Consider the following 26,047-nt stretch of genomic DNA (forward strand, 5'->3'; position numbering starts at 1 on the left):
TTTTATTAAAAGCCCGAGTTCACCACCTCACTTTTGGGAAGAAAAGAAAACAGCACATTCCTGTGATCAGCTCCGAGTGGAAGCAGCAGGTGCAGGAATTTGTTTTGATTGCTCTAGCCGGGAATGCATTAATCTGAAGAGGTGCGAGATCTGACTCTCTATTTGCAATAGCCATGGAGTCAAGTCTAAAAGTCATGTGACTTCGTTGTCTGAGTCTGAAACTATTACAGTGTCATTTGAAAATAGCTCACTAGCCATTGTAGTTTAGTAGCCAGAACATTCCCAGCTCAGTTTGTCCCAACTGTCTACATCCGACATTAAATAAATAAATAAATAAATAAATAATAAATTTGAGATATAAGGGGAAAAATTAGGCAGAGAAAAGAAGAACAAAAAAGAAAAACAAAAGAAATAAGGCATGGAATAGGTAAGAGGAGAGAGAAGAATATTGCAAAACAGTGGAAAGAAAAAAGAAACGAGAAAAGAAGAAAGTCAAAGAAATAAGAAATAGGGAAAAAGAAAAGATGGAATAGAAAAGGAACGAAAGAGGTAACAGAAGAAAGATAAAGAAAAAGAAAAGAAATGTGAAAAGAAGAGGAAGAAGCAAAGGGAAAGGAAGAAGAAAGTGAAGGAATTTAAAAAAAGACAAATGAAAGACTGGAAGACAGAAGGAGGGAAGGGGAAAGTGGCAAATGAATCAAATAATTGTTAAAATAATTTATTTTGTGTTGTTGGACCATAGGTTATTTTTTTCAAGATGTGTGTGTGTGTGTATGTGTGTGTGTGTGTGTGTGTGTGTGTGTGCGGGTGTGTGTATACTTTTCTTCATCGCTTTCTTCTTCATACTCTTTTTTGATTCAGGAATGTCGTCTGCTCCATCACAATTTCACTATTAGAAGTTCCGTAAACAGGCAGTGTGTCTCCACGTTACGTCCAGCTGAGTGTCTGTAAAGTAAAAATCACAATTTACAAATCTCGCTTTAGATCAACCATCAGAAAAAAGGCCAAGTAAAGAGATTATGCATGCAATTTTTAAGCACCACTATGTTTAGTTTGTTATAGAACTATGTACAGTATATATGATAATGTTTTTTTTGGTTAAATATATACAGCATAAGCATCTCTCAGCCCCACAGCCAGCAGAACTCTTTCACATTTTCTTCACTCGTCCTATTTCTGTCTGTTGCAGAGGCTTTTTGTGTATTCGGCTCTGTTGGTGTGTGAGTATATCACCCTCATGCACACACTTTTCCCCTCTCTCTCTCTCTGAGTGAAGAGACAAGTTTTAGTAATGTTTAGATGATGCTGTAAAGGGTTAGGGGTCTCCTACCCCCCACCCCTCACCCCCCCTTTCCCGTTTCTATGGTTACGCTGTCGTGTGTGTGTGTGTGTGTGTGTGTGTGTGTGTGTGTGTATGTGTGTGTGTATACACACACACACGGTCCTTCCAGCACACACACTGCAACCACGGCAGCCAGCATGGAGGGCACTTCTGTGGACCCTGTGGAACTTGAATCTGAGTCCTGCTTTGGGCCTGAACAGAATCAAAACATGGGCTCCGAGGCTGAGCAAGAGCAGAAAGTTCTGATTCAGGACAGAACCGAAGAGGATGAAGAGGAGGAGGAAGAGGAGGAAGGAGGAAATTCCAGGATGGACTCAGAGCCCAAGAACTGGGAGCAATCTGACATGGACTGGATAGAGGAGAGGTTCCGCATTGACAGGAAGAAACTGGAGACCATGCTTTACGGTGAGTGTGTGTGTGTGTGTCAGAGAGAGAGAGATGTTTTTACTCTTAGTTTCCTGTGACTTAGAAACTTAGAAATTGTTATTATCACTGTGTTAATTATTGACTGCTGTTTATTAAAAAAGAAAGAAAGAAAGAAAGAAAGAAAGGAAAAGAATAAAGAGAGATGGACAGACAGACAGACAGACAGAAATAAAGAAATAAGGTAAGAAGTAAAGAAAAAGGCAAATAAGGAAACAAAAATGAAAAAAGAAATAAAGAAGAAAATAAGAATAGAAACAAGTAAGAAGGAAAGAATATAAAGCAAGGATGTAGGGGAAAGATGAATAGAAAGAAATGAGGAAGACTAAAAAAGCCTGAAATATATATATATATATATATATATATAAAACATGGAATAATATAAGGGAATAAATTCTAACAAATAAGAAAGGAGAATGGAAGAAAAAGTGAAGGAATAAAATAGGAAAAAAAGGAAGACCGGAAGGAAAGAAGGGAAAGTAAAAAAAGGAAGGAAGAAAGAGAAAGAAAGAATGACTCCAACCCCAGGCCAGTGTCTGTGAAACGACTGACTGACTGTAGGTTGAGAGTCAGTGGTGTGTCTGGGTGGAAAGTTGTGTCAGTGTGATGCTGCTGAGAATCAGGATGAGAGATTTCTCAGGCACGCTGATGGCTGTTTGGTGCTCATGCTGATGTTTACGCTCTCCTCCGTGTGGCGTGCGCAGAGACAGCGATGGCAGGGGGGTTTTTTTCTCAGGAAGAGTGTGTGTTATCGGCGAGACGCAGCTTGCTGACTGTGTGGTTTGGAGAAATGCTCGGTCTCGCATCCCTGCTGCTCTTTGATATTCAGAGAGGAAAGCAGCGCTCCTGCCAGAACAATGAAAGTTTGAGTGAAGCTGATCACCAGAATGTTGAGCAGGAACGGTAGAGGAATGTTATCTTGGCCGCGGTGACTCACTGAGAGGAGGGCGGCGATGAGAACGAGTGTCTTTAATGGATGTTGTGGTTTATCAGCTGTTTTCTTTTTCTCAAACTGTGTGCATGAGTGTGTGCTTCCCGAGGAGGAGGAGGGGGTTTGCGTCAGCATTGTTGTGAGTTAAATGCCTTTGCTGCTTGACGCTGTTTCTCAGAACTGGCTTTTGGTACACACACACACACACACACACACACACACACACACACACACACGCACACACTGGAAGTAGGGCCATTCCTACTGGCAGGGCAGCGTAACCCATGGCAATAAGAACAGAGGAGAAGAAAAGAGAGGGATGTTCACTCTAACCCTGTAAATGTCAGCAGATAGCCATGGTCTTTCATTGTGTTTAACTTTAACCTCTACACACACACACACACACACACACACTTGTTCTGTCCATCTATTTAAACTCTGTGTTTAAATCTTAGTGTTGTCGTCTCTGCTCTCCTATACATCACCAACCTGAACTGAGACAAATGAGTTTACCGTATCCTAGAACACAGAACACACACACTTTAACATTCACACATTATAGAAAAAAGGTCTTGAGACAGGTTCTAGGTGAGATTTTTGAGACCGAGCCTCTCTAACACAAACCAGTCAGATTCAGTGCACACACAAATTTATTTATTTATTTATTTAAATAACTGCAATTCAAAATGTAATGTTTAACCAGTCAGATTCAGTGCACACATAAATAGATTTGTTTATTTAGTTTTTAAATAACTGGCAATTCAAAATAAGGTTAACTTAAATAATTGAATTGTTTTTTTTTATTTAAAAGTGAGCTTTAAATTTGAAATCATAAATAATTCGATTAAATTTGGTACACTAAACATCACACCGATTCAGTGAATCATGCTTCATAAGAGATATTATAATACATTACGACATATTATAATACATTCCTGTGAAAAGTCTCACGCATTTCATTCAGTGTATAAAGTGAGAGAAAATCAATTTAATGTTTAATTTGTACAAGTAGGGATGGATGATATGGCAAAAATATGACATGATATCTGAAGATATTCCCACAATATCTGAATATGAAGATATTCCCACAAATTATTTAGATTTGCTAAGGTTCAGGTGTTATTTTTGACATGTAGATTTATCACATTATGATCACGTATTATTATTGACGTGATGCCGAATGCTGCTGAAATGCAGCTTCACGTGTTTCCCATATTACTCACATAATCACATGATCATGTGAAATGAGTGTGCTTTCTCCATAAAGGTCTATAAATAATTCTTGTATCTCTGGGGTGGAAACCCGTAATGGTTCTTGGTAAAACCCTTCAACAGATGTCTTCCCTTTAACAGAAGGATCCAAATAGTTCCCAGTGTGAATGCTGAAGAACGCTTCCATCCAAACAGCCCTTTGTTTAATGCTGTAGAAGTGACTGCACCCATGATGCTTTGTAAAAAGCATGACATCATGGCATTCATCTGAAAAACAATTTCATATCACTTGCTATGATTAACAATCTATCTAAAAGGTATTCATCCTCTTTTTTATTTAATGACACATCTCACACACACACACACACGTCTTTTCCTTGTTTGCATTCCCTGCAGGTCCTTCAGATGGACCAGGCCTGAGAGGAGAGGAGTTCTTCGAGAAGGTGAGAGAACCTGGAATCCCATCTGAACAGCAGTTAGAAAGCTTGTTGTGTGAATTAAAAATCTGGGATTCTGTCATTCCAGTAAACGCTTCCACAGCTCTGTAGTACACTTGTGTCTAATTCTGTGCAAATGACTTTGGCGTTTTTTTTTTTTTCTCTGTTTGTCTTCCCAGGGAAATAATGTGCTGCTTTGAGATGCTAATGGTGTATTGTTACTATTTACAGTGTCTCCCTTTCTCATACACCTGCCTTTCTCTCTGTTTCTCACACACCTCTCTTTCTGACATGCTCTGTCTTTTTAAGAGTACACATACACACATTCTCACACTCACACATCTATCTCGCTAGGTAATGAGGGAAACTAACACTCAGGTGAAATGGCCGTCAAAGCTGAAGGTTGGAGCCAAGTCAAAGAAAGGTGAGAGGAAGGCTCATCTCAGAGATGAGCAATATGTCTGTTAGGCTGTAGGTGAGATTTTGAGAATGAGCCCTTTCCCAAAAAAAAAAAAATATATATATCCAGCATTTTTTTTCAGCCAAAAAAAAAAAAAAAAAAACACATAAGTAGTTTTTATTTGCAATTTAAATAACAGATCAACATTATGTTTTATTCATTGTTCTAAACCACAGTACACAATTGCTTCCTGTAATGTAACAATTATTCCTGTAATTATTAAGTGAATCAATGCAATTGTTGGGTTTTGATTCGATTCAAAAGCCATTTTGGTAAAGGACGAACAAATGAAATGAAATTTTATGCACTAAAAATCAAACTGATTCAGCAATTCACATTTCTTAAGAAATATCACTACACATTAAACATATTCCTTCACTGCAAAAAATGATAGCAAGTAAAATATTTCGAACATAGGCAATGTCAACTAATAATTCTCTATATTAGATAGTTTTAAAACAAATATAAGATTATTAAGCCTAGTTCTAGATATTTTTACTTATTTCAAGCTTGAAATTGTCTTATTCTAATGGCAGATTATTTTATTTCTTTCAAGCAAATTGCAATTTTAAGTAATTTTAAGTTTGAAATTAGTACATATGTCTAAAAACAGGGATAATGATTTTATATTTGTTTTATAATAATCTCATAATGAGAAATGTTAGATAACTTTATTTCAGATATCTTTATTAATTGAGTTTATAACTTCACCATTGCAAATCTTTTGATAATAGCTTTGCTGCTTGTTTAGCTTGAACCTTTGAAAAAAAATGCTTTACTGGTGCAGGCATCATATGATTCATGATGAAAGTATAACATTAGTAAAAAGACAGAAATAACATTTATAGCTCCCACTTGTAATGACGACTTTTAGAAACTTTTAGGACCTCATATTTATGGTACTCATATTTACACAGCATGACTGGAACTGTATTTTATTGTTTCTCAGATCCACATGTAAAAGTGGAAGGAAAGAGAGATGATGTCCTGGAGGCCAAGCGGAAAATTCTGGAACTTTTAGAGACGAAGGTGAGTGGGATGTGCGACTTTCAGTATTTTTTTCTTCGAGGTTGTTATACTGTTTTATGGCACGGTTTTCAGTTTGCTGTTCTCAAACTGGCTGTAGGTTAATAAAGTCACTCTGAAGATGGACGTCACTCATACTGAACACTCTCATGTGATCGGTAAAGGGGGAGGAAATATCAAAAAAGTCATGGAGGACACTTCTTGTCACATCCACTTCCCTGACTCGAATCGCCACAGTGCAAACGGAGAGAAAAGCAACCAGGTATGAGAGCATTACCTTTTGTAACAGTCAAAAGTAAAAATATAACATTAAGAATTTTTCAGGACAGAGGACTTGCAAGTTCTTGGTAACATCACAAGCTGCATTTTTGTCTTATTAATTTCAAGAGAGAAAATGAGAACGCTGTTGAAGGAACAATTTATTGTTGTTATAATATAATATAATATAATATAATATAATATAATATAATATAATATAATATAATATAATATAATATAATATAATAATAAGTATATGTATATGTTACTATTGGAAAATGATCAACTTCAGGGTGGTAACAGTAACTCGCCACACTGCATTGTTGATTATTTTCCAACAACAGCATATTGTATTCCCTAGATTATCACGGAATTTAAAACACACATATAGTAAGACACTAAAAGCTAGATTTGTTTTGTTTTTTTTAGATGAAAAGTGTTTCTGCATCTGAGAGGTTAAGTGACTTGTTTTTCTTTCTGTTGTCTTTCTCAACAGGTGTCAATCGCTGGACCAGTGCAGGGTGTGGAATCTGCTAGAAGACACATCAGAGTTAGTGTCATGCACTGATAATTTCATAGTTCTGGCAGAAATATGTTGCCAGTCAAAAACTGTTGAATGCCTGGAACAACCATGCCACATACAAGATAAAATAGAAACTAGAAAATCTATTTAGAATGGAAAACAGTAAACACTTAATGGTAAATACCCAACTGAGCCTAATTAAGGCAGGTGCACATGAAGTGTGTGAAAAAAAAAAAAATATATATACATATATATATATATATATAATCAACTGTAAGATAAATGTATGTTTTGTGTATAGTTATAGTGTCAAAGATCTGGACTAATTAAATCTAGATTGTTACTAATAAAATAATAAACATTTCCCAAGCCACTTATTATTCCGTCCTGATGCCCAATCACGACAATAATGAATTGTTCTGAACATTACAAACACACAGAGAGAATAGCTTTGGCATTGTGTAAAATCTATTTAGCCTCTCAATGTGACCTTTAGGATCTGCAGCCTCTGGCGTTGACCTTTGACCTGCCACTGACCCTGATGGGCGGGGTTGTTACAGACGCGAGCTCTCCGCTGATTCAGCATGTAGCACAGGCGTTTGGAGTGAGCGTGACGTTCAGAACACAACCCAAACTGTACTGTTCCACCTGTGTGGTGCGAGGCCTGCAAGGAAACTCGGCTGCTGTGAAGGTAACACACACACACACACACACACACACACACAAGTGGTTTAAATCACTGGTTAAAGAAGGATATGTTGTTGTGATGTGATTTCTATTACTTCTGTTATAATAATTATGACTTGAATGAAAATCAGGTCACATTTTAAGAACCTTTAATTCAGAAAAGCAATGAAATTATTATGCAATGTTTTAAACACACACACACATACACACACACAAATCAGGCTAATAATTCCTGTTTGCATTTTTTTCACAGCTGTAGAAACGGCTGTGTTCTTTATCAGTTTAATTAAGTTTTTCTAGTCACTAGTTTATATTTTTTTAATTGGGGATGATCTTCCCATATGAAGATGTAAATAAAGTTCAATAATTAATATAAGCTCAATAATATAATACAGTAGTATAATGATAAAATACTGATAAATAGCATCTCAGTAGTTTCAAGAACATAAGCCACATTCTTTAAGTAAAGCAAAGGGTTGCCAGGTTTTGGGAAAATGAACTACTTCCCAAAAAACCACACAAAAAGTCCTGAAACTGGCCCAAATAAATTCAGTGTGTTTTTTTTTTTATGGGGATAATGTTCCTATATAATTTATTCAATAAAGATATAAATACATTAGAACTCATGCTATAACTGAAGCACTCTAACCTCATAGTCTGTTTTTATTTCAAATCAGTTCAGAGCCGAAACATTACAGTTTGTCACTGACCAGATAATTAATAACTGCTCTGGTATTGTAAGCTTTACCCTTTGACCCCTGTAGAAGGCTACCTGCATCCTGATGGAGCTGCTCCTGGGCCGGGAGGCGGCAGCGGTTGCCGGGGTAACGGGTGTGGTGGTGAGCACTCAGCTGGATGTGACGTCTCAGCAGCACCTCTTCCTGCTGGGCCAGAATGGAGCCAACTTCCTCAACGTCATGCACCAAACACACACACAGATCGTACTGCCTGACCTCACCGCCCCACAACACACACCCTCTCTACTCATCCAGGGCACTGCTGATGGAGTGTGTCTCGCAAGACAACAGCTCATGGTGAGAATGTGTGTGTGTTTGTGTGTTTGCATATGTGAAAGAGTGATGTGACCAGCTCCTCCACCTCCTAAAATTAAAAAGAAAAGGGGGGAAGGGAAGAACAACCAAACCAAACGAATGAATGAATGAATGAATCAATGAATGAATGAATGAATGAACGAACGAACGAACGAACGAATGAACGAACGAATGAAGAACGAACGAACGAACGAACAACCAACCAACCAAATAAATAAATAAATGAATAAATAAATAAATAAATAAATAAATTCTTATTGTTGTCATTGTTTTTATTTTTATTAATAGTAGTATTAAATGCAGACAAGAGTTAGGTTAAGAGTATTGAATGACATTTTGTTTCCGTATTTCTCAAAAATATATTTTACATTTATACATATATTACATTTATGAATTTTTAATAAATTTTTAAAAATTTTATTTGGAATCTTTAGTGTATTATACCTCTTATATTATTATTATTATTATTATTATTATTATTATAACTTTAGTGTATTATACCTAGATTTTATTGACAATAAAAGGTTTTACCTAAATAAGAGTATTAGTATTATAATGAGTTTCATTATTAGAGAAGAGATGGATATGAGATAGATATGAGATAATAACCCAGAAGATTGTCTTTTTGATTCTGTGCATGTATAGGTAATATTTTATTATAGGAAATAAAATAGGTTGAGCTGTTACCCATTTTAGATGTTATGTGCATTCTAATTTACATAATGTATTCCTCTGTGAATAAATTCCTTGTAATATTGTAGCTTCCTTTTAAATGAAATGTCCCTGCACACAGTCATAGTGGGAGTTCTGTCCTGTCCTCTGTGCTCATTAGGTCTGTCCTGATTCTGTCTGTGTCTCTGTGCTTGTGTAGGAGTGCTTGCCAGTGTGTCTGATGTTCGAGATGAAGGATGAGGGTGAGTCTGACCCTCGCAAACTCGCACAGATGATGCAGAGTCTCGGAGTCTTCATCAGTGTCAAACCAAAGGCTAAACAGGCTGCTAAGGTACTACACCATCACAGTCCACTCATGACTAAGTTCATCTTAACAGAGGTGGTCTTTTTTAAATTCACTACATGACTTTTTGGAGTATAATCCAGAAAATATGCTTGTGACAGGTTTTTTTTTTGTAGTTTCTCTGACAGTATAATGCCTTCCTGACATTTTAACATCAGCAATTTCACACCAATTCACACCTCAAGTGTGAATTCACGCCAGCAAGTATCTTGTGACATGACAGAGTTTTAAACACTGGATAATTTCCCATCACACTCTCCATGTTGACTTAATACTGCAGGACCATTTTTTCCCCCTAGTAGTAATTTAATAACACCTATATTTTATATCAAAGTGCATGATTTATGATGTTTTACACAACTAGACTATCAGCTGCTAAATCCAAAATAAGACCTAGTATTACAATTTTGATGAACCTTCAAGCCTATTTAAATGAGTAAAAATGAGAAAAAAATGCAAACATAAGCAGTAGGTCTAAGTGACTTGAGAAATATTTGTGCCTTTATTTTATTGGAAATAATCCAGAAGAACTGGTCAGATGTGAGTAATAAGTCACTTTCTGCAAGGCCGAGTCTTGGCTTAAGTCTTTAGTTATGCACTTTAGTAAACAACACTGTCATTTATTTTGATACTGCATTTATTGCACATAGCAATGACGTCAGTCATTTAATTCAATTCACTTATTTGTATAGCACAATAAACAATAAACATTCTCACAATGTACTGTATATACCCTGAAGATTTTTTGTAAATAAATGTTATATTAATGGCTCATTATTTTTATTTTTTAAATTTTTTTCTATGATTAAAGAAATTAGGACTTTAGGGAGGCATTTTTATACTTTAGCATCTTTCTTTAAGTGTTAGCAATGACCATTCCAAATCTAGGTGAACTCAGAATAAGTCTATGACTTAGTATTACCGAATTCGCTTAGAACAAAGCGATGTTTTTAATTAACATATTTTGATCAAACAGTGTTAGTTGACATTTAAATAGATCGCCTGGGCCTTCACACGAAACCCAGGACCACTTCCACCATGTTGGCAGGGCTGAACCTAACCATTAAACAATAGACTCTGTATATTTTGTACATTATCTTTAAATATCATCTACTCCATTAGATGAAACTACAACGCAGAAAGGTTTGACTGGCTTTGTAGTCTGATATGCAGGGAATCACAAATCCCAGCAACTCAGAAAAATTGTAAATAATTTGTCTCTCAGTCTGTGGTGGTGAAGGGTTTGGAGAGGAACATAGCGAATCTGTATGAGGCCAGAAGACTCCTGCTAGGCCTTGACTCCTGCGAGGTCTCCATGGCAACAAAGAACTCATGTGAGGTGTCTATAGTACCAAAGTCCACAACGGACCCCCTGCTGGTCAACAGTGGAATTACAAACTACTGGCTCAACATGCTAATGCAGCAGCTGCACGTCACAGAGACAGGTGTGTGTTTGTGTGTGTGTGTGTGTGTATGATGATAGAGAACAGTATTTTATCTATCAGACTCACTTTCTTTAAACTTTATTGCTCAGGCACTGTCACCACCCTGGATTCAGCTTCAAACCCCACCCCCGTGAAGCCACGCCCCTCTCCACCACCCGGACTGGCTGCTCCTGCAGATGAGGGCAGAATGGGACTGAGGGGGACAGACACTAAATTAGAGAAGGTGTGAATAATTAGACACACTTATCTACACTAAAGCCTTAATTGGAATTTAATGTGGATACAATAGGTAGACAAAATTTGGCCATCTGTAAGAACCCAAATTGTGTAGATAATTCCTTTAGGATATTCACAGTCTGGTCATTTTGTGAGCAATCAAGCATTTATTATGCACATTATGCACATTATGCACATTCTATCTAATGCCTGGAGAAATAATTGCAGAGAATAGTGAGTGCGTAATGTTTCAGATCCCGGAGAACGAGGATCAGTTGACAAATGCAGCAAGTGAGCACTCGGGAACACAGGCTCCAGAGGTCACTGAGGTCAAAGAGGTCACTGTGAAGACTGCAGGATCAGTCAGGAGAAACAGCCATTCAGAGGCTATCAGGTACCAAACCCTCAAATCCTACCAGACCTCTCAGAGGTAAACTGTAAGTTCAAATCCTCTGTCTGCTACAGAGCCATTATTTATCACTGCCAAGTGATTAGATGCAATGTCAATGTAATAATGAGATGTGCTCAGCTATGGTGCCAGAATAATGCTGCAATCGACTTACCCTGGAAGTGGGAATTCAGAGCTTGGAATTACGTCATTTTCAATCTCTGTGCTACAACGTGGGGAAGACCATGGAAGCCTGTTTGTCTTTTATTATCAACAATCTAGCCTGCTAACTGTGATGAGTGATGTATATATACCACCGCAAAACAGTGAACTGTATAGTCCACAGTATTTGTGTAGATTTCACAAACTAATACATCTGTATGTTGATTGATTTAAGGCAAATATTAATATAAACAGTAACTCATTTAAAAGTAAAGAAGGGCTGCTTTGTTACTGTGGATGCCATGTTGATTTGATGTCACTTGCTGAACTCGGGGTTGAGAAGACCTTCCTGAGTTTCCGAGAAGGAATTTCAAGTTGACGGGTGTTTTTTTTTTCCCCTGTTGGAAGAGTTATACTTCATCCTGTTATATATGTTATATATAAACAAAATCCTGCATCCTGCATCCCTACCATCCTGCTCTTAAAAGGTCACTTTCACTCTTTAGAGCATGGGAGAACTTTTAGCTCAGTCCTTCATGAAGGCTTTACTGTGACATTTTCCAGCAATTACCATTCTTTATTAATTGTAGTTTTCTCTTGCTATCACAACCTCTCCATGGGGTTTTGTTTCCTCCTTTGAAAACACACTGTGGAATTACTAATATGTTTTGGATAATTGACACCTCGTACTGTACCGATCCAGGAATAGTTCAGCTTCAGCTCATACACTGATAAAGATTTATGATGATTTATAATGATCAAATATTATCTTGTACTGTATTTTTTTGTTTTGGAACTACACAAAATTTTCACAAAATGTATATAATTTGAGCACTTTTGACTTTTTATAACTATATTACATATAATGTGTGTGTATGTGTGTGTGTGTGCATGTGTGTGTACAGTAGGTCTGTAAGAATGGAGGTGGATGGTGTGTATTTTAATAAAGACAGACGCTGCAGTCTTAGGATCTTTCCCTCTCTGGAGTCAAACGCAAATAATGAGGTAAAATGAGCATTACACATCTTTACCAAGGGTGCCAATAATTCTGGAACTGACTGTATATGGGGCGTTTGTGAACAGAGCCATTGCCCGACTCAGTGATCACTGATCTGTCTTCGGCTTTCTTACAGAAACACGAGTATGAGAGGAAGAAACTTCTAGCAACTCAAGGTTGGTGGTATTTTTTCCGTACCTCACTCCTTACTTCCTTCCCTTATACCTCTCCTTTTTCCTCCCTTCCCTTATACCTCTCCTTTTTCCTCCCTTCCCTTATACTTCTCCTTTGTTCTTTCCTTTTTTCCTTCCTTCCCTTATACCTCCCTTTTCTTCCTTCCTTTTTGACCTCTACCTCCCATTTCTTCCTTTATTCCCTTCTACCTCTTTTTTCTTCCTTCCTTTTTTCCTTCTACCCCCCACCTTCCTTCCTTCCTTCCTTCCTTCCTTCCCTTATACCTCCCCTTTCTTCCTTCCCTTATAACTCTCCTTTGTTCTTTCCTTTTTTCCTTCATTCCCTTATACCTCTCTTTTCCCTCCCTCCCTTCCTTCCTTCCTTCCTTCCTCCCCTTTTATCTCCATTTACCTCCTTTTATCTCTTCCCCTTTTATCTCCATTTCTACCATCCTTTCTTTGTTCCTCCCTTATGTCCTTCGTTCCTTCCCTTCTGCCTCCCTTTTTATACCTCTTTTCTCTCCTTCCACTAACCTGCCATTATTTCCTTTACACCTCATCCTCACCCCTCCTTCATTTCTTCCTTAAATCTGTCATATCTTTCTATTCGCCCTTCCTTTCATTCCATTCTGTTATGTCTTTCCTTCCCTTCCCTTCTTCCTTCCCTTCCCTTCCCTTCCCTATTCTTCCTTTGCTTTCTCTATCTTTGTCTTTCTTTCCTTTCCTTCCTCTTATTTTTTTCTCAGCTAATTATGCAGTGAAATTTCTGTATATTTTATTCGTTTGTATATCGGGCTGCTAAAATGGTGCCGTTTCGTTTAAAGAAGAATCGTCCTCACAAGAGTGAAAGTATGACAGGAATGAGTCTTGCATTACCCAGGAGTTCCGCTGACTCATGGGTGACTGTGTTTTATGAAAACTGCACTGAGACTACAGAACAACCTACAGTAGCGATCAGCATTCAGCGTGCCTCTTCCATATCCGCCTTTATATCCCAACCATCTGTTCCCGCATTTGGCAGCGTTTAATATATAAGGACGTCCTATAGCTGTTTTACTAGTGTGTCAAAGTAGTTTTCGGATTTTAGATTTTAATTCTTGCTTCCTTCCTGGGTGCAGTGTGTGTGTGTGTGTGTGTGTGTGTGTGTGTGTGTGTGTGTGTGTGTGTGTGTGGACTATTTTGTACAGCACCTGTGGCAATGCCAGTTAAGTTTAAATATGCACTAACAAATACTTAGTTTGATAAACCCATGAGTTATCAAACTTTCATTTTTCATACTAAATACTCTGGGTAGAATTCATATTCAGTGGATGATTTGTCGGCAGCATCTAAATCTGTGATGAGAGATGAAATGTTTTTGGCATACATCATGGTCACTAGGCCACAAAACACATTAAAGGGTGATAGAGGGTACTCGTTTTAGAGTGACATGCTGCCAGATTTTTAATAAACTGAAATAACACTTTCTAATCAATCTGCTATTTCACTCTCTCTCTCTCTCTCTCTCTCTCTCTCTCTCACACACACCCTCACACACACACACTCACACACACACACAAACACTCCATCTTATAGGAGCCTAAATGTTTATCCATCAATCAGATTCTGGCTAAGTCGTTTTAATGCTGGTGTGTGCCAAATGTGCTAGTGCTCCCACAGAAGTGCTTAATGGAATTATGAGTCTGAATGAACCATCTGCTACAGACACACACACACACACACACACACACAAACACACAGTCACAGAAACTCATAACCATCTGAGAGAGAGGGAGAGCACAGCACATTTCATTTTTTATTGAAATGTTTCATTAGGTTTCAGGTGTTTAATAATGAATTCAGACAGCAGGAGCTCAAATTGCTACAAACTCAACAACCACATACTCACACATACACACAAAATATTGACACACACACACATAGCAACTCAAAATACTGCTCAGCACCATTGTACATCTTTTATTTTTAGCCTGTAATTCACAGTTTGTGTGTGTGTGTGTGTGTGTGTGTGTGTGTGTGTGTGGCAGCCATGCAGAAAAAGCCAGTAGTGACAGAGGTTCGGACCCCCACTGACACATGGAGTGGACTGGGTTTCTCCAAGTCGATGCCTGCTGAGGCTGTTAAGGAGCTACGCAGTGTGAGCCGCCGATGTTACAGATCCTACCTCAATAATCAACAGGTACACACACACACACACACACACACACACACACACACATGTAGATTAGCTTATTCATCTAGAGACATCAATCCTGTACTGCAGAGAGGACAACAAAGTGTCCAATATGAGAAAAAAATGGATCAAGTGGATGTTGGGAGCAAAGTAGAGTGCTGTTATTACTCACTGTTACAAAGCACTGGCACTGGAGACTCCTTCCATAAATGCTAAATAAATGGCTCCTTACAGAAAGCTTCATCATATTACAAAGAGTATACATTTTTCTTCCTTATATAACAGCTTTATTTAGTATTGCTATTAGCTGTTACTACCTTCAGATCTGCTGTTATGGAAGAGTAAAGAGTACTCTCCGTTCAACAGTGCTGTGATATAAAAGAAATTAATGCAGCCAACCAATCATAAATTATTTTAAAATGGTCATGTTATGATATTACAATGTTACTACATCATGGGTTTACCTTTTTTGGGTAGAGGAATGAAGGCAGGTCAAAAAAACAGCATTTTTTTCTTTAAGTTTCATCACCTTACATCACCTAACAGAACTATGCCGTAATAATATACATTTTCTTTTTCTTCTTTAACACACACACACACACACACACACACACACACTCTCCTGAAGCAGTCTCCTACACATGACTTTGAATTTATTAGTATAAAATGGTTTTAGTTCTAGGCATCCCTCAAGGTTCTGTGCTAGGTCTAGTTGAGTTTTTTTTTTAAAACCAAAAAACCATTGACAAATAGCAATGATCAGTCTCCGATCAAATATGTAGACATTCTGCCTAAACCAGAAGGTCAGTGAATCCACATACCCAAAACTGGAGGCCAGAGATTGATTTTCTATCAGAATTTCTAATAATGCTAATGTCTTGTCATGTCCATATGTGATTAGAGTCAAAATGACACTCCTGTTGTACATGGATTTCCTTTCTCTTTAGGCTACAATCATAATACAGTACAAAGGAAACCTGAGCAGCACTGAGCCCACTTCCATGACACTAGCCTACACATTCAGCATAGATTTATTTTGGAATGATGGATGCTTTGCAACAAGGCACTCTGGAATTGTGATACTGGTCACTAGGACTTTAGTGCTGTTTTAGAAAGTGTGTGGATTGGTTTTGAACTGCTATATAAAACGTGGTGAGGACATTTCCCAGGGCATAAAGTACATCTATGTGCTAGTTTTATGGAGATTAAAAACACCGATGATTTGTTTTGGTTTGTAAGAGGCCATAGTTCTCCACCTGGAAAGGGAATTTACAGAGCGAGCAAAAACACTTAGTGCTAATGACCTGAATATATACACACACACTCACACACAGCAGTAAGAAATGAAAATGTGATTACTGTCATGTGGGGCACCAAGGTCCCTGTGTAGCTCTGAACTCCATTTACTAGTTATGAGTGTGTGTGTGTGTGTGTGTGTGTGTGTGTGTGTGTGTGTGTGTGTGAGAGAGAGAGAGAGAAAGAGAGAGAGAGAGACATTTATTCCACTGTTCCCTTCACATCATGTCCTTCATAAGGAGGAAATACATGACCCTATCCATGCCACTACTACTAGGATTTGAGCTTGTCATTGTAATGGTTATGATTATAATAGTATATAATATAATAATATAATAGTACTAAATTACATTTGAAGGACACTTGTAATTGTGGGGTTCTGTTTTTGTACTCAACAAATTGATAGGAATAAATAATGCCACATTCAGCAAGAATTCACATGACCTGTGCGTGTGTGTGTGTGTGTGTGTCTCACTGTAGTCATGGAGCTCTCAAAGTAGCAAGGACAGAGTGTGTAATGGCAGCGATTCAGAGAACTGGCGAGAGAGACGAGGATCTGCATCATCGTCACCTGTGTCCTCCTGCTCTTCCTCCTCCCCCACCTCCTTCTCCTCCTCCTCCTCATCATCCTCATCCTCATCATCATCATCAACAGCCATGATGGTGTATACTTCCTGTTCAGGACGCACCAACACAGACAAAACATGTGAGTCTGGAAAGAGAGAGGGACAGAGTGCTTGTGTGAGTGTATGAGAGGAAAAAGTATGAGTTGTGTTACTGATATAAAGTTTTTTTTTTATGTGTACATGTCTCTTTTTTGGGGATTTTGACCCCATTTTCTCCCAATTTGATCATTTGCCAATGTCTAACCGCTAATTAGCGCTCTCCTATCACACGACAGCTACCAACCAGGGAAGATGAAATCTAGTACATGCTTCTTCCAAGACACGTTAAACATCTTTCCAAAATGCTGCTCATGTCATAGATCAGCTGAATAAACACAGAGGAAAGTGTTACCAGCCCTCTTCCACAGACAGTGAGGTCCAAAGCTCTGAGACCACTAGTAAAAATGCTTCTTTTTGGCATTCTTTTTCAATTTAACCCAAAGATTTTCATTACAAATGATTATCAGATATTATCACTTGCGTGAAAAGTAGAATCTTAGAAATATTTACATGAATTTCAGAATTTCTTTGTATTTGGTGCATCCTCTTTTTCCTTTAAAGATGGTGTGCACCCGAGCTGATACAGACCCTACAAGTTTGGGTAAAACCTGATGATCCATGTTAGATCAGATCCATTGTTTGTTGTCTGAACACGTACTTCAGTGGAAGGGATAAGACCCGTAGAAAATCTTTCCTTTTGTACAAAGGAGTTAACATGCTCAATATCACAAATTTCCTTACATTTAAATAGTGACCAAGAAATTCTGCAACATCTTGAATACTGAATAGTCAATAACAAGTTTTCTGTAGCGGTACCTTAGTGGACATACTGATGTAACTGGGGCTGATAGACACACTTCCAAGCAGTAATATGCCCAAGAAAAGAAATACACAGAGAGAACCGCCTGAAACAAACTTCCAAAAGCCGGGCACGTTCATGGTTTTTCAAAACAGTAGGAGATTTTTGCTGAACAGCTAGTAAACTGTAAGTAATACTAGGCGAAAAAGGTCTTCAAACTGAACCAGTGGTGGTAGGCTTCGACATGGATCCATCCAGGAATTGTATACTTTCCAAGCGTTTTTGTTTTCACTGTAGGAGGAATTGTAAAGGCAAGCATCTTGGACAACCAGTACTCTTGTACACGATGGTAGAATTGAACCCACTTGCAATTTTTCACCCCTTTATACGTCGCTATTAACCAGTAACTTTGGAGTTTAGGATTGTTTGGAAATGCATCTCCAACCTTCTATAGTAATGTTTGGAAGCCTGTTTGCAGAGAAGAGTTTTCTTTTCTTTATAGAATTATTGTCATTCAGTTTGGAGCAAAGAAGAAAGGTCTGTAATTAGTAACCTAACCTAACCTCTTTGTGTTATAATGTTGTAATGTTGCTTTACAGTGTTGTGGTGTCGTATAAGCTTTACCATTTTGAAATCACCCTGTATGAAAGGCTGGTTTATTGGCTAGAATATACTTTTTCCCATCCAAACTTTCACATAGTCTTTCCCCAGCAATTTAAGCTCGGTCCATTAAGTTCAGTTCAAACAGTCAGCCTGTGCACAAGCTTTCACCTAGCTTGTTGTTTCACTAGTGCACTGACCTCCTTCCTATGCTTCTTATCTCAGACAATCAGCTCTATTTAGTCAGTTGATACCAGCTGTGGGAGGAAGCTGTGCCAGGGGCAGAAATCGAACTCCAACGATTGTTTATCCAAACGTGAAGATCGATTTTCACTCAGGTTCCAACAGCAATGTTGATGAGACACAGACTGAAACAGAGCAAAAGCTTGTTAATTTCAGAATGGGTTTGTGAAGCTACCATGTTCCTGCTGCTCTGGGCTTGGGAAATGTAAAAGCTCTGAATGATTTAGGAGATCAGAGTCAGACAACAACTCTGGAACATGTGTCTTAAAGCAGAAACAGATGGAGTGGGGAAAAGTGGGCAGTCCAGTATAAGCTTTTCTTAGGAAGCCGTTGATTTCCAGCCTCACCCCTGTCTGCCACATATGGAAGATAAACTGTTTAAAGCTTCAGATGCATTATTTGGGTCTATTATTTGCTTTTTCTGACTGAGACAATTAGCAACAGACATCATGAACAGGTCCATTAATGAAATTGCAGGTGTGCAGGTGTAAGGAATAAACCATGGGGCTGCATGCGGTTATCAGAAAATAATCAACAACAGGGTGGTGTGATGAAGAGGTTCCACCCCAATGTGGACTATTTACTTCCAGGAGTGTTTTATTCCTCTTATATTTACCAATTACCACACAGCGACTACATCATATTTTTTATTCCTTTATAGTTACATTTAATGTTGTGGAACATTCGCAAACCCAGTTCCTGTATCACTTATGTTATAGCAGCTATAAACAGTTGTTCCCTCAACAGCCTCTTTTTTGCTTTCTTGAAGCTAATAAAATAATATATATATATATATATATATATATATATATATATATATATATATAGATTGCCATATTACTGAGAACCCTCAGTCCTTTGTTCTGAAGTCTTTCCCATGGTGGAAAACTTATCATTTACCTCTGATTGTTAAACATGCACCTGACACTGAAGACTCCTTCCAAAAAATGCTAATAATGCTCCTTATGGAAAACTTTACCACATCAACAATTACACATATTTTTAGTCTGTTTACCTGGAACATCTGCCATACAAGTCCCTGTGTAAGTTGTTACTACAGAAATATGAACAAACACATTAACGTGAACCTTGTAGTCAGCACTACTTTAAAAGGTGCAAAAATTAATCAACACCTTGTAATCATATCTGAATCAAGCATTCAACAGTGATGTGGTGTAATTAATTTTAATTTCCTATTAGATGCATTAAAAAGGTACAAGTTTAGTTCAGGCTCTGCAGTACGCCTTGATCTGGAGGAAGCTGTAATTAAATTAAAGGTCTTATATATCTCATTATCTTTGCAGCTGATGGATTCACTAATGGCAGCAACTACTATGAAGGTGTATCCAGACCACTGATTGGTGGATCTCCCAGCCCTCCTCCTCAGCCAAAAGATGATCTGCTGGAGCTACTGATTCAGCTGGGCCTGGAGAAATACACCACTGTATTCCAGGAGCAAGAGGTACATTCACACAAACACTCACACACATGCACATACTCTTACAGTGTTCACCTGTACCTGTTTCACTGCTGCACCTATGTGTTCGTTCCATCACTAAGTGTTTCTAATGTGTTTTTACTATTAAACCCACAAGCGCAGCTGAATTATCAGAGACAATATGAATTTATGGGTTTAGATTGTTCTGATGGGCTTCTATTTCCCAGTGCAGCTTTTTTCCAGCTGCTCGCTCCTGTCATGTTTTTCCTGACTGTCTCAATTGATTGCGTTAATCTTCTCTGGCATGGGGCAGGTCAGCCATGATTACTTTTTATTCCCAGCTCCAGCTGTTCTACTCTACATCAAAACTGTCCCTCAGTTGTCTCAACCAATCCCATTCGGCCACCTTGAAGCAGCTCCTTCATCTAACTTATCTGTGTGTTACATTGTTTGGTTACCAAAAATTTCAGAGAGTATCAAGTAAATCTCACCCATTCAGAATTATTGGCACCCTTGAAAAAAAATAATCCAAAATGAAATGCCTAAAAACATAACACAATAATATTTTTTCCTGCTCAAACAATAGAAAAATCCTCAGAAACTCTTGTTGAGTATATGCCCAGTTTCCCTGGGGTATAAATATGAGGTTACATACATGCAAAATTCCTTTATTATCCACTACTATGAAAAAAACAAAGAACTTTCAACATAAAAAAAACAAATGGTTGTTGATCTGCACAAATTGGGTAATGAATATAAAATATTTTTGAAACCATTGTTTTATACAAATATTTGCACTACTTTGTGTTTTAAATAAAAAAAAACACACCTTTAAATAAAATTATGCAATGTAACTTTTTGTATACAATATGTTTGAGCTCCAAATATCACAAATTTGGATGTTTTAATTCTTTTCATATATACATTTTTGCTCATTTGAAAGCTGCCAATAATTCTGGAAGACACTGTATTATACTGTATAGTGATATTCATATAAGAACATCACTGAAAGAGATGCTAAGAGTTGATTTCTGCAGAAAACATGAAGGCTTCGCTGCCTGTGTCACACTCTCTTACTTTTTTTCCTCCTTCAGATTGATTACCAGACATTCCTCACTCTTTCTGAAGAGGATCTGAAGGAAGTGGGCGTATCCACATTCGGGGCCAGGAGGAAGATGCTGATGGCTATTTCTGGTAAGAATTTGGCAGAGCTGCCTGGGCTTTTATAGATCACTCAGGATCTGAATAGCTTGGCAAAATCATAATTAGCTTTAACAGATAACCATTGCAAAATCCAGACATTTTATTGCAAAGTATAGCATGGTATAGCAAGTTTTTGGAGCCTGTGGTGACCAGAACCTTAATGTAGCCATAATTTTGTTTATTTTTTATTTTGTGGCACTATTTGGCTCACCACTGGAAGCATATTTCCAGCAAATGTTGCAAAATGACTTGGCAGAGCTTCTCATTTTGTACACAGGACTTCAGTTGTCACTGGGTCTGGTGCTTTGTGGAGGTTTTTCACCTCAGCATCCAACCAAATTGAACTTTCTAGGTTTTCTATTGTACCTAATGGGAAGATATTGGACGCTGCTGAAGATTAGCAAGTTATTTGACTCAAATGATAACTTGTGATGATATTGAGTCAACTGCATTTAACCGATCTACCTGTACGGTCCTGGTACAAGACAATAACAACAGAAATAACAAGAAATAACAACATAAAGTGGGATGTCCCTTACAGAAAAGTCACATGTGTGAATAATCACGATTCACATGTGACATTCACATATTTCAGACACTACCCATGATATGTTCCACACATTTTTCACATCTAATGCATGTGTGTTTATTTTTACACACTTATACATGTGGTTTCATTTTTCAGCTGTGATTTTCTCACATGACTATATCTACACTTATGATAGCATTATCCACATGATGTCAAGTTTTTACCTGAATTCACATTTTAGTGCATAACATGGTGAAATGCACCTTTTTTCTGTAAGGGATGGGATTTGTTTCCTCCTCGGCCTACCTTTCTGCCATTTTGTATATCTGCATATACTGCTTTTTGTCTCCAGATCTGAATAAAAGTAAGATGAAAGTCCCTGAAGCTCCTGCAGTTAAGTCTGGCTATCTAGAAGGTGGAGCTAGTGGCCGCCTTCCACGAATCATGGACGAGGACGTGGCTGCTAAGAGTAACCGCTGGTGAAACGGGCCTGGCAGTAAACTGGACTGTATTACCTCCACTACAGTGCTGTAGAGGCTGTGCTTCCTGACTAGTGATGTGCCTCAGTGACCAGTAAATGAGAATTAAATAAAGGACTGGCTATTAAGAATAAGTACAGACGGGCAACAGAGTGGACAGATGTGATATAACTCTCAAAGGACGTGTGTGAATAACTGACCTTCACTCTGGACCGATTTTCCTTCTGCTGCCAACATTTAATATGCAAAAACTTATGGCCTTCTCTTTCTCTTTCCTTTCTTTACTTTGTCTCTTGTCTTTCTGCCTCATCTTTTTTCTCTCTCTCTATAATCATCTCTGTGCAGTACCATGATGCACTGTGCAAATATGTGAATGGATTGTGAACAATATTAAACATTTGAAATAAATTTTACTCTTCACTGAAGGAAAGAAAAATACAGGACCTCATGCAAATGCTTAATCAGAAATCCTTTTAAAATAAGACTGCAGGCTTTTTGCCTAAACAGCGCTTGCTTGTTAAACAGTGTTGATTCTGGATCAGTACCACATGCTCTTATCGCTGTGTGGGAGACACACATTCAATTGTTTCGCTCATTGAACAAATAAAACTGTGCTTGGAGATGAGATGGGAGAAAAACCAGGCAGAAATACATAATTTCCTCTCTTTAATAAACGTAAGCATATCCAGATATGCAGCGTTTCCAGTTTATTATCGTCCACCACCCAAATTATAACTGGTTAGTGGTGGACCCATGGTGATCCATTCTCACTGATGAACTGGCAAACTATGCTTAGCAACAGATGAGCTACAATTAATAACACCTACTAGTGATGGGTATACCTGATAAAATGGCCGATGGGTATAAGCTACAAGGCAGGTATACAACAACAAAAGAAAACCTGGCACTTCAATGTATTATTGCTTGGTTGAAAATGGAAACTAGCAGTTCAAAATGTATATGAGGTAATGTACTGAGGTACTAGTACTTAATTCTTTGTAAGTATCAAAAGTAAAAAGTACAACAGGCTATAGCATGTATGTGTTGTGAGTGTTGGGATTGACTTAACATATAATGCTTTCTCTTGCAGTTAACCAAAACTATATGACTGAAATGAAACGTATACTGCATCTCTTTTAAGCACGGATTAAAAAGTCTTCAAAGATATAAATAGAGGAAAAGAGAATCCTATTCATAAGGATGTCTCCATTTTTTAATTAAGGTAAGAAATGAACTAATTTAATTAAATAGGTGGGGAGATTTTTATTCCCTCTCTCAAAGGTTCTCTCCCCTCTGTCTTTAAAATTCTTCTTCAGGGGATCCTTGGATAAATAGGGAGTTCTTGGCTTCCCAAATTTGGTTGTACTTATCTGGTATTGAAAAGCTCTGGTGTAGCGTTCTACATATACCCTTAAGGGTTACACTCAGAGGGTTCTACATATACCCTTAAGGGTTACACTCAGAGGGTTCTACATATACCCTTAAGGGTTACACTCAGAGGGTTCTACATATACCCTTAAGGGTTACACTCAGAGGGTTCTACATATACCCTTAAGGGTTACACTCAGAGGGTTCTACATATACCCTTAAGGGTTACACTCAGAGAGTTCTACATATACCCTTAAGGGTTACACTCAGAGGGTTCTACATATACTCAGAGGGTTCTACATATACCCTTAAGGGTTACACTCAGAGGGTTCTACATATACCCTTAAGGGTTACACTCAGAGAGTTCTACATATACCCTTAAGGGTTACACTCAGAGGGTTCTACATATACTCAGAGGGTTCTACATATACCCTTAAGGGTTACACTCAGAGGGTTCTACATATACCCTTAAGGGTTACACTCAGAGGGTTCTACATATACCCTTAAGGGTTACACTCAGAGGGTTCTACATATACTCAGAGGGTTCTACATATACCCTTAAGGGTTACACTCAGAGGGACATGATGAAGAATGCCTAAAGGTTCTAGATTTAACCTTTTTACTGAGAGTGTACCTCTTCAGCCAAACCAATCCCCATTTGCAGTTCGCTGCTCATTCACTAGGGGGCACCACAGCACCATCTGCTCGTTCCTCCTCTTCATGGAGCACCATTCCTCATTTGTGACATTACACACAATAGCGGCTGGAAATCATTTTCACAGAAAAGCCAATGACGCAAATAATTACACTGTGTTGAAAAAGCCTGTTGCTAGTAATGTTGATTTAGCACAACCTATTGTTGAATAAATAAATGCTCTAATAAATGAAATATTACACAACATTAATCAGAGTGGTAAAAGAGAAAAGTGTTCTGAAGATCACTGCGGTGCACCAGACAAAAAAATAATAATAATAAATAAATAAATAAATAAAATGAACAGTTGGGTTTTGCCTCCCCATAGGAAAAGGGTTTATTTTCTCCCAGTTCCTTTTCTGCCTGCCCTCTAAAGTGAAAGACATGTTTGGTGGAACGTAGCCTGTGATTCATCAAGCCAATTATGTCTGAGTCAGGCTAATTATGTATGTAAGTCTTTAGGCAAACCAAGTGAATCAAAAGGATATGATGTAGGACGACATGGAGTCATCATTAGAGTTCAAACGGTCTCCAGGATCACATATCAAGGGCAAGTAATTATCATATATGGTGGGTTGATTGGTTGGTTGGTCTCCAGTTTGGTGTAGCTCCATCTTTTAATCTGTATGTAGGGGCACTAATTGGAGATTCAGTCATGTCCAAGCAGGAATATATACACTGTAGCACTGTTTAATATGGAACTGCACATCAAATCTTCTTGTATTTGTACAATGACAAAAAAGGTGTTTGTACTTGCAGTGGGATGTTTGTCCCCAATGACATGTCTCCCATATTTAGACAGTGAATCTCATGTGTCCCATCTGATTTACATAACTGACATAAACCAACAAACAAGTAAAATTTATAACTGACATAAACCAACAAACAAGTAAAATTTATAACTGACATATAAAAGCAGCTTTAGAATCACTAAACATCTCAGCATTTGTTTAAAATAAAATTAAATTAAATATTTGCATTTCACAAAAATCTAATTGACCGAGGCTACTTTATTCTTCTCTTGTTTTAATGTGTCACATGCCTTCAGTCATCATTTATCCATTTGCATTTGGTGTGCATTCGTGAACATGTATAGGCATCAGTCCCAGTTAGCATTTGGTTTCCTCATGATGTCACAAGCGTCTTAGTGGTTAGAATGTTTGCCGCACACCTCCGGGGTTGGGGGTTTGAATCCTGCCTTCGCCCTGTGTGTGTGGAGTTTGCTCGTTCTCCCTGTGCTTTGGGGGTTTCCTCCGGGTACTCCGGTTTCCTCCCCCACTCCAAAGACATGCGCTGTAGGCTGACTGGCATTTCCAAATTGTCCGTTGTGTGTGAATGGGGGTGTAAGAGTGTGTGTGATTGTGCCCTGTAATGGGTTGGCACCCCAACAACGGTGTCCCCTGCCTCGTGCCCCGGGTTCCCTGGGATAGGCTCCAGGCTCCCCTGTGACTCTGGGTAGGATAAGTGGTACAGAGAATGGATGGATGGATGGATGATGTCACAAGCTTGCCAGAATCAAAACTGACCCCGTGTTACAGTAATTTCAGTCCGATTTATGGCCTAATCAGGTTTTTCACTTTCATATCATAGACAGCAATAGGCCTAAATTGGTGCAAACCCACTGGTGTTGGAGAGGAAGTAACTGAGGTGAGCAAGACTCCTAGAATGAATGCTTGTTTTGGTTTCCAATTTTAGATTTAGAGTTATTATTGTCAAAGTAAATAAGATGAGATTCACATCCCATCCATAAAAATAATGATTGGAGTGCCTCTTGGGACTCATTTCGCCTCTCAAAGGAGCAAGTGGTGCAGTA

General features: G+C 38.2%; 1 protein-coding gene across 2 annotated transcripts; it reads left to right on the forward strand.

Annotated features, from left to right (window-relative positions):
- The first annotated feature begins 1,454 nt into the window (after window positions 1-1,454).
- On the forward strand, window positions 1,455-23,041 carry bicc2 (bicaudal C homolog 2). Of its 2 annotated transcripts, none has more exons than XM_026919588.3 (19): window positions 1,455-1,747; window positions 4,305-4,351; window positions 4,700-4,769; window positions 5,755-5,834; window positions 5,932-6,093; window positions 6,586-6,639; window positions 7,109-7,303; window positions 8,064-8,333; window positions 9,223-9,354; window positions 10,592-10,811; window positions 10,901-11,034; window positions 11,282-11,421; window positions 12,486-12,582; window positions 12,711-12,750; window positions 14,775-14,926; window positions 16,697-16,922; window positions 19,828-19,985; window positions 21,056-21,155; window positions 22,046-23,041. In XM_026919588.3, the coding sequence occupies exons 1-19, from the start codon at window positions 1,480-1,482 to the stop codon at window positions 22,174-22,176; spliced, it is 2,676 nt and encodes an 891-aa protein (XP_026775389.3). In that variant the 5' UTR covers window positions 1,455-1,479; the 3' UTR covers window positions 22,177-23,041. The 2 variants fall into 2 exon arrangements, with proteins under 2 accessions (XP_026775389.3, XP_026775388.3); XM_026919587.3 differs by having other exon boundaries at window positions 12,483-12,582; window positions 22,046-23,038.
- Window positions 23,042-26,047: the final 3,006 nt, after the last annotated feature.

The sequence above is a fragment of the Pangasianodon hypophthalmus genome, chromosome 9 (genome assembly GCF_027358585.1).
Source record: "Pangasianodon hypophthalmus isolate fPanHyp1 chromosome 9, fPanHyp1.pri, whole genome shotgun sequence".
NCBI classification, from domain to species: domain Eukaryota; kingdom Metazoa; phylum Chordata; class Actinopteri; order Siluriformes; family Pangasiidae; genus Pangasianodon; species Pangasianodon hypophthalmus.

Excerpts from the sequence above, each read along its gene's own strand:
- bicc2 (XM_026919587.3), top strand. The coding sequence starts at position 1,480 with ATGGAGGGCACTTCTGTGGACCCTGTGGAACTTGAATCTGAGTCCTGC. Across the intron at positions 8,334-9,222 it reads TCGCAAGACAACAGCTCATG|GAGTGCTTGCCAGTGTGTCT; the intron begins GTGAGAATGTGT and ends GTGCTTGTGTAG. Across the intron at positions 11,422-12,482 it reads AGCCATTCAGAGGCTATCAG|TAGGTCTGTAAGAATGGAGG; the intron begins GTACCAAACCCT and ends GTGTGTGTACAG.